We start from the raw sequence: 12,220 nt of genomic DNA on the forward strand, positions 1-12,220 counted from the left end.
ATTCCACTTGTAGAATTGGCGGAATTTGGCAGCTACGCACTACTCTTGCAACGCAGCTGAATTTGTTTCCTGCGAGGCTCCAGCAATGCGAGCTGGCAAGCACCAGTGAAATTTGGTGTCCCATAGCACGATTTTCTAACGAGGGCAGGCGCGCTTAGAAGGCTGCTTCTCCCGTAGATTTACTGCCACTCGAGTAGATTTTCTACTTGAGTGGCAGCAAAATCAACTCGAGTGGCTACATGCTCTTACGCAACGCATGGTGCAGTTGGCGCTGTTTGTTTTCCCAGTGTTGCTGTGCCATATTTTCCACTCGTTGGCGGAACTCGGTAGAGTTTTTATTGAACTCCGCAGAATTCGATGGAGTGAAACTCCACAAATTCTGCCTTTCCCTCGTCAGGACCCATTGGCCGCCAAATCCACCGCACAAATTGTTGTCCTGACACTTAAGATTTGAAAGTTCAATAAGATTAGTATGATAGGGGAAAAATAGCAGTTAAAAATATGACCATTTTCTGCATCTTCGAAGCATCTTTTACCACCGGTTGACTATTTTTTCTGCAGTTTTTCACAGCTGAGCACCAATTTCTAATTCACACACTATCTTTTTCCGTTTCAGCACAACATTGCTCCTCTTACCTTGAATGTTTTTAGGACATGTGTGGTTTTGGGTTGCGAGTAAGGCTTGGGCACCAGCAAAGGCACTGCCTTTGACATAGCAGTTTTAGTTGGAGAAGTCCTCCCAGTTGAAAAACTTGCTTCCAATTCACTGGTAGGAGAAATTGTTGCTTCAACTGTGGCTGTAAATTTTGGAGCAGCCACTGGGAGCGAGTGCTGCCGTAAGTACTTCATTGGGTTGGGATCCTCAGGGGGAGAAAGTTTATTTGGCTCGACGGAATGGCGCCTTTCCAAAATTTTTGGCATCTGTAAGCTCTCAAGCACAGCTTCACTGATAGTGAATCTTTCAATGTACTTTTGGAGGATTTTCTCAGCCTCCTCTTGAGACTTGGCATTCTTGTAAGCTTCGTGCAGCTCCTTTTCTCGACGTTCTCTGCAAAAGGGGGGAAAACCAGCATTAACCTTGTTTCTGCAACTGACAAACCTCTTGCGAGCATCGCTGTGCAAGATACAAGACAGTAGGCACACTATAAAAGAGTTGACCATTTGATGGGAGCATAATTTAAAATTAGGAAAACATTCAATAAAGTTTTCTTTACTAGTAGTCAATATATCAGCATCTTCCCATCTGCAATGACCGGTTTTCTCTCCAGTGCATACTTTCTACATTACATTTCTCGTAGACCACCATGAGTGCATCTGTAAAAAATTATCTTTAAAGTTGTGAAATAAACACAAGAAAAATGACCATTCGACCTAGTTGACAAATAACAATTTCAGTCTACCCTGCATTTTGTTTGTATCCATATTCAGTTCAAACAAACAAGGCAAAAGCTAGGCATTGATACTAACAACTTAAAGCTAACAAAATGAAACTAACAAATAAGCTTACTGTGCAACATCCTGGACCAAGAATGCCTCAAACAGCAAGCTTCTAAACGTTCCCTAAGTCTCTGTATTTTGTGTTCAGGAAGAGAGAAATCCACAGTTTTCAAGTCCATTGTTCTTACACTAAGTGAACATCTCTGGAAACACACATACTGAAATAATGCAAAGCAGCAGTACAATTTTATGAGAAGAGGCAATACAAACACAGATACGAAGATTATGTATAGCAGGAAGTTTAAATATATACAAATTACACCTATTTCACACATTTTAAGTATATTCTAATGTAGCCTATCAGATTTTTATTCAAATAAAGGTATGACCACTTTTGGAGAGGGGAAAGGGGGTGTTAATAACAGAAGCCCTAACTAATTGGATGCCTTCGGAATATGAATTAAAAAAATCCAGTATGGCGCACAATATTAATTCAGCATGTGGTTAGATCAGTTATATATATATATATACAAGCACTGCAGAGAAACCATCAGGGCCAAGACACAGAGCAGAGCCGATGGGTTTTCAGCTCTGCTTTAAGCTCGTTGTGAGGAGGTGGAAAGTGGAGGAGGGGTCGAATGGAGTTCCTGAGTGATGACCTCTGCAGGATCTTGCCTGGTTGTAAGAGTACCTCGCTTTGAAAGGGGGCAGGAGGGTCAACAATGACATCTGGGCAATTAATTGCTAAGAACATATTAGAAAGTAATCTTATAATAAGTAACCTGCAGAGATTGGTGGATCGTCATTTACGCACATTTCTTGGCTGGCTGGGCAAAGATTTCTGAGCCGTGTGCTTAGATGGATTGGGTTTGGTTGGCGCTCTTAGGACTGAAGAACCAGACGCCAATGTGTCCTGATCTCTGAAGTAAAATTAACGTTTTGTACTGGGAGAGCCAAATTGATGCAGCTGAGACATTGCCACTACATGAATAGAGCCAATTGCTGATGTGGCTGAAGTAGAACTATTTGCTAATCATATTAGAAAAATAACTCAAAAACTTCGGTTGAGTATCATCTGTGCAAGATGTTGCCAGCTGAGCCAAGGAACAGAATTGGGGGGCATCCTACTTTCATTTCTTTTGGATGTAAATGTATATAGGTTGAGGTGAGTTTAACTACATACAGCTCTGGATGTAAGAGGCAGCTTTGGAGTTAACAGCAACCATCATCACTATCCTGTACTATGAGGTGATCAGGCGTGTCATCCGCATTCATCTGGTAGCCAGTTTTAGTAACTATTGGAAATAAAAGCAAATGCAGCCATGTGTGTTAAATAGGATGATCCTACACATACCCCACACTGAATATGTATGGCAGATGACACACAGAAAGAACTCTAAAGACATTATTGCCCAACAAATTCTTGCGACAGTGTAGAAGAATGGCGATTCTCGGGTATAACATGACAAGAGAATCAGGATTTCATTAAAGACTCAGAGGCTAACATTATGCATAACCTTTTATTGCCACTCCTGCACAGCAGCACCTTCAAGGAATTGGGGCATTAGTAAACAATAAATGTTTCTTGCATATAACTCTCCTCCTCTTTTAAATGCCAAACTGTGAAGACACTTCTCCATCTTCTCCAATTTGCATACTCCATGCACTCTTTAGTCTTTCCATGACTGAGAATCTGTATCCAAAAGAACTAAATTTAAACATTTTAATCCCAAAATGCAGTACTATACCATATTGACCAAATTCTAAACAAACTTATTATTTTATTTATCTATTTTTATAAATTCTCCCTAATAACTGCTCTATATTTCTTTATTTACTTCTTTCTTACATATTTTTAATTTTTAAGGGAGAGGAGGGAAGGATAATGTTAGCCTCCGCGTCTTTAATGAAATCCTGATTCTCTTGTCATGTAATCTCAGAATCGCCATTTCATTACAAGACCGGAGGCTTGAAAGCCTTTCAACATCACCTCAGACATATGCTCAATTCGTCTAAAATATTGTTTTGCAAATGTACCCACTTCTGACCAATCTGCCACTTTCAAAACATTCTCCAGACTTCTACCATACCAACAAGACTTACTTGTCATTGAACCCCTCACAGAACAGGCTTTAAATTGTTCCATGTTCCTTCCAGCCAGTTCCATTGCAATTTTTATCCATCTTGAAATTGACGCCGTATTGACCACCCTAAACGGCTTAACAATAGATATTAATAATTGATGCTCACTTCCCTTCTGTTCTCCAATACTCGACATTCATACTCTTTCAAGCAATCAACCACACAACTTCTGTTCCACAAATTTCGGATAAAATATCGAAGTTGACATAGTCTTTGTTATTTTCCATACCTCAAGAAAACACCGTCTGGACTGAAATTCCTATTACTTACCTCTAAACATTAAACATATGATACACTTCTACATGACACCAAACACAGACTTGTAGCTTGTTTAACAGAAATATTTTTTTATATTCAAATATTTGTTCACTGGCCATGTCAGAAATAACTTCAAAACCAAATCTACATCTCACAACACATCATACCGTGCTTTCAGAGGTCTTTTGAGTCTCATACTTTTCAATAGTCTACAAACCAAAACAATGCTACCTACTTACTTACCCCCAAGAAAAATATATCCAGTATAAATAACCGACCTATAACTATTTATTGTCTGATAGCCTAATCCTTTCTTAAATTGCTCCACTAAATAATTCACAACCTCCACTACAGACGCCTCCACGGAATCCATATTTCTTTCCATGCACCAATGAACGTTCCTTGCTCCATTGTACTTTCTCATAGTGCCTGGTTCCAAGACTCCTCGAGCAACTCTACAGCCCCTTGCGAAAGGCCCTGGAATGCTCTGGATCACCTAAAACCTTCCAAACAAGAAGGTTCAAGGCCCACTCAGCACCAAAGGATGCTCCTCACCTTCCTCTGCCAAGATCAACAAAGGAGTCTCACATGCCAACTCCAACACTCCTGGCAACCTTGCCTGAGTCATTCAAAATGGCGCTACCTATACCAACTGACATCTCTCCTTCCTTACTTTCAGAAGCACTCTCTGGATCATTGCAAAAAGGAGGAAATGCATTTCCCTTCATCTCTGACCAATTTTGCTGAAAGGCATCTATTGCTGCAGCCGCTGGATCCGGTAACCAACTGAAGTACCTCAGAAGTTGATAAGTCAATCTCGTTGCAAACAAATCCATGGCCTAAATGTGTTCTATTCACCTGAAATACTCTCTTCCCAGCATCCAATCGATGTAATCTTTCACATGTCTCGTATTCCAATCTGTCACAGCATTCAGTTCTCCTGGAAGATACTCCGCTCTTAACAACATCTTGTGTTCCAGAAAGAACATCCACGACGCTTTCACAACATCAGAAAGAACCTTGGACCTGCAACCTCCTAACCGGTTTATGTAAGACACTGCCGAAATGTTGTCAATTTTCATCAAAACCATCTGTCCCTATAACTCCTCCCTGAAACTCCTTAAGGCATACAACCCTGCCGTCAACTACAGGCAATTTATGTGAAGATTCCTCTCTAGACCTGACCAAGCACCACCTGTCTCCTGAATCCCTAATCGTGCTCCCCATCCTAATTGACTGGCATCTGTCTCCAGAACAAAATATAGTATGCAACAAAAATAGCTCTTCCATTCCAAGCTTCCAGATTGTGCATCCAAAAACTCAATTCTTCTATTGCTTGTTGATTCAAAGTCATCCTCTTCCCAAGGCACCTGCCTTCACTCTCTGCAAAGCCCGATAATGCAAAGGCCCTGGGAAAAAAGCTTGTATCAACAATGAAAACAACCCTAAAATCCTTGCTAAAGACCTCAATGTTAATGAATCTTTCCACAAAGCTCTCAGAACCTACTTCTTTATCATATTAACTTTTTTGTCGGGTAACCATAAAACTTCCCCAATCGTGTGTCTTGAACCCTAAAAAGTCCACACTCTGGGACAGTATTAGTCTTGATTTCTCCTGGTTTATGGAGAATCCTAAATCCTCCAAACGTTGAACTGTTTCTTTGAGCTGTGAAACCAATTCTACCACATCCTGAGATATCAATAAAATGTTGTCTAAACAAACAATCAAACTGAATCCTCCCTCTCTCTCAAATACGCTACCACTACTCGCAACACCTTTGTGAAGCACCATGACGCTGAAGACAGACCAAAAGTGAGACACAAAAATTGATAGAATTGATTCTGCCATCTGAATTGCAGGAATCTCTGACTTTCTTCCTCCATAGGCACAGTGAAATAAGCATCTTTTAAATCTAATATCACCAAACAGTCGTTTGACTGCAGCATGTCCCTTAAAAGATGGATCCCTCCCATCTTGAAATGCCTGTAAACTAAAGACCGATTTAAATTTCAAGTTTATTACCGGTCTCCATCCTTTGTCCTCTTTTCTCCACTAAAAACAAAGTGCTGACAAAGCCTTTGATGAGATCCTCTACGATGCAAATCGCCCCCTTTTGCAACATCGCCTCTATTTCCAAGTCTGCAACTCTGACTTGTTCTTGTGATGAACTTAACTCATTTGGCTCCTTTACCCTATTTGGTAACTTCACAAACTATTTCGAATCCCTATCCCGCTTTTAAAACCCATGGGTCTTTTGTTATATTTTTCCTATCTTTTAGAAACATTCGCAATCATCCTCCTACTCTTTTTAGGGAAAAACCAAAAGTAATCTGCATACTCACCTCGGGATCTGGAAGCGGATTGACTTCTTCCCCAACTTCTTCTTACTCTGTTAAACCGGCCTCTTTTAGGAAAGAAACCCGAGGACCCCCCAGAATCCTCTTCATGTTCCTCTGTACAGGTGGTTATACTGGGACGTCTGAAACACCCCGGCCAGCATAAGGTCCTCTTCTGATGAACCTTCCAAAAACACCTCCAAATACCCATCTCCTGCTATTTTGTGCCTTCTCAAGAGCAGTAAACGTGGCAACATGTTTACCCAAACTCTTTTACCATGCACACACCAAAGCGCAAACCGTTTGCCTTATTACTAGGTTCTTGCGTTAACATTGCTCCTAATTTAGGACTAATTGTTATCAATACAGACTGTCTACATTCTGCCAAAATCCCCAAGTTGGCATTTCTTAAAAATACTATTGCCCTTTGGTTCTATCATCGCAAAAGCTGAATATCCACCTGCTCTCCATTAATATGCGCTTCCTCAGCCATATCCATAATCTTTGCTAGTGGACCCAATATGTCTAAAAGCCGATCTGGACTGTTTCAAAATCTTTCTAGACCCTCACGTGGGTTCCTTCCCTTCTTAAATAGATGAGTAATCATATCTGGAACAAGATTAGGTGAATAACACCTAGTTATCAATCTGTGGCCTTGAACATTCCGCTCTTAAAACATTTCTTACCTCCTTTTCAAGTGGTTTCCTTATCAATTGTTCAATACACTTGCTGAAATGATCCAGAGGCCACCAATCAGCACTCTTTGGATGCCTTGAATCATATGGGCTAAACATCTCTTCCCCTAATGTGTCTTTAATAACTGCATTACATGAAGATGCAGTATCATTTTTCAAATCATCATTTGAGTCATCGTCCTGATCTAGATCAAAAATTTATTCATCATACATTTTATCATGGCTTTGCATGACTGTCGTCATTAGCCATAAAACAATCCTACACGGATAAATCTTGTGTGCTGCTACGGGCACCTTTGCTCTGCATGCTGCCACGGGCACAGACTCTTGTCATGGAGGTGTATCCATCTTTGCTGTTCTAATTCTAATGCTTTGCTTTTTGTGGTATTCTGTCTCCTATATTTGTTAAGTTACTTTAGCCATTGTAATGTGTTCCCCTGTGAGCTCCTGCTTCAACATTGTAATGTGACATCATACTGTTGGAACTTTGCAGTTACTAAGCTTCACTGTAGAATGCATGTATTTGATTTACTGGGCAGTTATACTGGAGCCTGGCTGTAGGTGAGAATAGCAAGCTGGGGTGTCAAGTCCTACTTGAATAAAGTATTATATCTACAAAACTTTTGGTGTCTGGAGAATCTTTACACTTTTCTAACCTTCTTCCTTGGTCTACTCTTTTCTGCTTCCTTCCTCCTCAGAAAAAGACCAAAAATCTTCATAAGACCATATTTCCTTTCTTTTCCGATCCATAACTATTTCAACTACTTCTCTTACTGATGCTTTCACCTCATTTTGTATTAACGTCCTCAAACTTTCCTCACTTACTCTCCCTTTACCCACCTGCTGATTTACACCACTTTCTTCTGTTGACGTCATAAAAAAAAGATATAACCTTTCCTCCTCAATGTTGTTATTATTATTTTTGATGTCTCTCCTTGACTCCTTTCAAGACCTAAACTCAAAAATCGCTCAACTCTGGAAAAAAAATAAACGCACCTCTTCGCTCAGCCAACCGAGAGAGGGCCTTTCCACAAGTTGCATTGGTTCTCGTTCACTTTCCAACTTGTTTCTTATTAATCCTATTGTTTCTTGCGCAAACTAAGATGGCGACCGTTATCTTGCAAGCTCATGGCGCACCAATCAATGGGCTTATTCCGTTAATTTGCTGTGAGCGTAGCCATGTGCGGACGGCATTCTACAACCGTCATGCTACCAGTTCTCGCTTTGCAGCATGAGCCTAAGCGGAGCAGGCTTCACGCAACCCCAGCCGGCTCGTCCTTAGAGGCTCGAGCAGCAGAAAGCACCACAAACCAAATATCGGTAAGCATGCACACGCTCCTTCCTAGATTTTTCTTTTTTAAAATATCTTTAACTTCTCTTTCCCTCAAAAGTATTATCTCTGGTGAAACCCGGCATACACTGAACAGCCAAACGTTACATATTATTGTTATATATGCACATTTTTTCAAACCTCTAATACTTTCAATAACTCCCTAACCTCTTCAGTGCCCATGACGAGATAGTCTCGTCATGGAGCACGGTCGCGCTGTGCCCATGACGAGACTATCTCGTCATGAACCCCACCCACTAATGTAACGGCACAGGAGGGGGAAAGGGCGTGGCACAGAAGGGGCTAATATATATATATATATATATATACACACACACACACATATATATATATATATATATATATATATATATACACACACACACATTATACACACACAAATAAATATATACACACAAATAAATTCAACTCAACATACACAGCTTCTGAAAATTAGAAGCAGCCACATAAACCAGCTATAATCCTTCACACACACTAAATAAAGTACTTATATATGTAAGCCAAGAACGTACGTCTCTTAACAGGAGCAGCATTTAAAAGAGGAGCAGAGTTCTATGCAAGAGACACTTATTGTTTATTAATGTTCCAATAGTTGACTGTTCTTTGTTGGAAAATATTTGAAGGTGCTGCTGTGCAGGAGTGGCAATTAAAGTTTATGCATAATGGTAGCCTCCTGTCTTGTAATGAAATCCTATGAGGCACTGTCCCAAATGACAGAGATCAGGCAGGATCTGTAGAAGGCATCGCCCTCATTCTGATTGTATGTAGCTCAAATGTTTATAAAAAAAACTTCTGTACACCAGCAATGGCAAAAATACACACACTGATAACCTGAAAGGAGGATATTCTTCTTTAGGTGGTAGGACGGCTATGATGACATTGCAAATTTGAGGACTATGGTCAAGTATGGGGGATCCGAGAAGGATCTATATTTTTCAGGTCTTCAGGGTTTGCACTGGGTTTCGTCTGGGTGGTGGTGAAGATCATATGCTTCAGCTTCACAGGAGAAACCCACCCATATCATGAGACACTGAAGAGTCTGGAGATAAGGGGTGTGACTAGAGTCTAGTCTTGGTCAGTTTTGATGTGCTCACACAAGGGGAGACGATGAGCCTTTCATGAAGGAACCTGATCACATCTACGTCAGAAATCGGAAGCATTCGAGGGTTGTGTAGCTTCTCTTCTTTACCCATAAGTTCACAGGGCATCGTGGAATCGTTGCTATGATGGTTGTGTTTCAAACTTTGGGTTGAATGAAAGTTTTTGGGACAAAACACATTTATTGAGTGGGGTTGAGTTGGTTGCAGACCAAATGGGATATAGAAGTTTACTGAACATTTTGAAGGGTTCTTTGGGAGCATGTTGTGTGTCAAACTTCCAAACCTGTATATACAGTTTAGTTCTGTGAACTGCATGTTGATGCTTCAGTGGGGATGTGGTAGGATGTGTACTAGTAATCTTGTTTTCTTTCACTATATGTCCAAGGCTTAGCTCCATTATATTAGCGCTCATACGTTACCCATACAAAATGTCTTGGACATACGCTGGTAAAACATTTTTATTTATTTGGGGTCCCACTGTGTCAAAAGCCCAGGAAATCGCACTATGTCTTCTCTAAAATGGAAGGGGGAGTTATAGGGCATTTTAATGGCAGGAAACAGACCAATAAAGATGTATCAGACTGGGCAAGGTTTACATTATGGTGTAAGAATGGTTTAGCAGTGGAGGCCTTAGATATAGGATTTTCGGCAGAGTATTCTAAATATATTCTAATCAGTGTATTGTAAATCTTTTTAAATATATTAAACAGATTGCGGTTTGACAAAACTAGAAATAAAAGGGATGGCGTGCGGATGGGACTCGTAACGTTCCATACACAGTCCTAGGTGACTCCGCCTCAATGGTTTACCTCCCGCCATAGGGAGACGTGCCCCAGTCCATCAGCAAAGGTGAAGCTGCAGCGGGCCTCGGGGGACTCCTCCTGGGTTGCTATAATACACTGAGTCTTCAGCGTGGAAATGAAACTTAGCTGCACGCCCGGCGATACCCTCGATTGGAGAGATCTAAAGTGTACGACCAGAAATCTGTGCTCATGACTGTACAGTGACCCTCTACCTCTCAGCTAGATGACATCCTCAGGACTGAAGTAAGCAGGGCTTGGATCAGGGGGCCATTTCCTCTACCCTTATGGCCTCAGGTGTCCTGGGGGTTGCCTTTAGGGGTAAATACAAGTGAGCCTAAATTAGGTATTGGCCATAAAACAGCAATGAAATCTGCCGCAAAGCCCTCTGCTACACAGTAAGAGGCAGACTTTGTGTGACACCGTAAGAGATAAAGAGTAATTCAACAGTAATGAGCTATGTCTGTGAAGCTACTTAGAGAGGCGAGCAGAAGATGCAAAACCGTCTTTGCTCGGAAATGAGCCTGCTTATCTGGAAGCAGCTCAAAAACAGCCTAAGAGATAGTGGGAGAGTTCACCAGAATAATTGAGAAGAAAATAACTGCAGAGATGTCACAATGATCAATCCCAGACAGAGGGATTGATATGGGTGTGGAGGCCTCCTCCCACTTGGTTATTATCCATTGTGCTCTGAAAGATGTTGCGGCAAAAACACTATTCAGTGCAACACCAGATGTCACAGCGATGGTTTAAGGGGAGATTCACCGAGTGGAGGGCTGGGCCAGATCACAGAAAAAGCTCTGAATTGCGGGAGTTCTTGCGGAAGCCCTCCCATTCCTCAAGGTAATAACGGCACTATGAAACAAGCCGAATCGCAAGTCATACCGAGGATGCCATTGAGGGGTAAAACAGGTGAGCTTTTCCCCGGTTTGTTAAAAAGGCAAATGTATGCAATAATGCTGAAGACTACATAGTTGATCTAAACCTCCTAACAAAAGCAAAGGCTATAGGGAGAAGCAGCCATGGCAGAAAGAGACCCTAGGACTGACCATAACATTGCGTGGCCACTCCAGCACCAGAATTAGGTTCCACTGTGAATAGTCAAAGCAAATTGTTAGCAGGAAATACAGCAGATTACGAAATTCCAGCTGCTCTGCAACGAATCCTGGGTTAAATCCTGAGGGAGAATATACAGATCAAAAACGTGCAGCAAGAAATTGCAAGGAAAACGGCAGATCGCATATCCAGTCTGGAGAGAAAAATCTCCCAGGCACTTGATAGAATGGATGAAATGGAGCATCAAATATCAGACTGTGTGGTCAGACTTTTGCAATCCATTGCAGTGGTGGAGACAATGGAGAAGCAGTAAATGCTTCTACGAAGCAAACAGGAGTTGTTGGAAAATCACTGCAGAAAGTCCAATCTAAAATGAGTTCTCTCGGATTACATGCAGGATTAGCAATTGTCCGTGCTCATTGTGTGCCTTCCCTACCGAGTTAAAGAAAAAAATTTAAGCAAGGCAATTCATGAAAAAGTCTTTGAACTGGATAACAAATTTTCAAATAAAATCTTTTTGGATAGGACGGTAGACTCGGCCAGTCAGCGCAAGGAATTTAAGGATATGCTACCCTCTTTCCAATGAATAGGGGCACAGGCAGCAATCATGCAGCCCGCAAAGCTTAAAGTATTACACAGAGGGTGGTTCACTGTATTTACCAAGACTGAGGAGGCAAGTGAATTCCTGAAAGAAATATGTAAAGGGGGCGGTACATAATTAACTTCCTATGGGATGAAAGGCGGAAAGAAGAGGGCATGTGGGAAGGGGCAGAGAGGTAAGGCACAATACTACACCACCAAAAGGTAGAAGACACAGGGGATTCTGGGACCACAGCAGGGGGGGGGGGGCTGGAGGTGGAGGGAGGCAGGGGTTTAAGGATTTGTAGGTGTTGCTGGGGAAAGAGCAGATATACAGTGGAAGAGTTTTCACTGTGTGGGGCAGCAATATGTAGTTTCTCAATCCACAGTAGAGATGTGTCACGTAACTTTGCAACAGAACGTTAGTTGCATTGATAAAGTACGAGGTGAAAGATACAAGACACT

The 12,220-nt window shown here is 41.4% G+C and overlaps 1 protein-coding gene across 11 annotated transcripts in view; it reads right to left on the bottom strand.

Moving 5' to 3' along the window:
• LIMCH1 (LIM and calponin homology domains 1) overlaps window positions 1-12,220 on the bottom strand; it is an 860,130-nt gene that overhangs the window by 172,070 nt on the left and 675,840 nt on the right. For all 11 annotated transcript variants that reach the window (XM_085642190.1, XM_085642189.1, XM_085642188.1 and 8 more), the window contains one exon: window positions 637-1,048. In XM_085642190.1, the coding sequence (XP_085498316.1) occupies window positions 637-1,048 (412 nt within the window). The remainder of the gene's footprint in view (window positions 1-636; window positions 1,049-12,220) is intronic.

This window comes from Triturus cristatus, chromosome 2_2, assembly GCF_964204655.1.
Source record: "Triturus cristatus chromosome 2_2, aTriCri1.1, whole genome shotgun sequence".
NCBI classification, from domain to species: domain Eukaryota; kingdom Metazoa; phylum Chordata; class Amphibia; order Caudata; family Salamandridae; genus Triturus; species Triturus cristatus.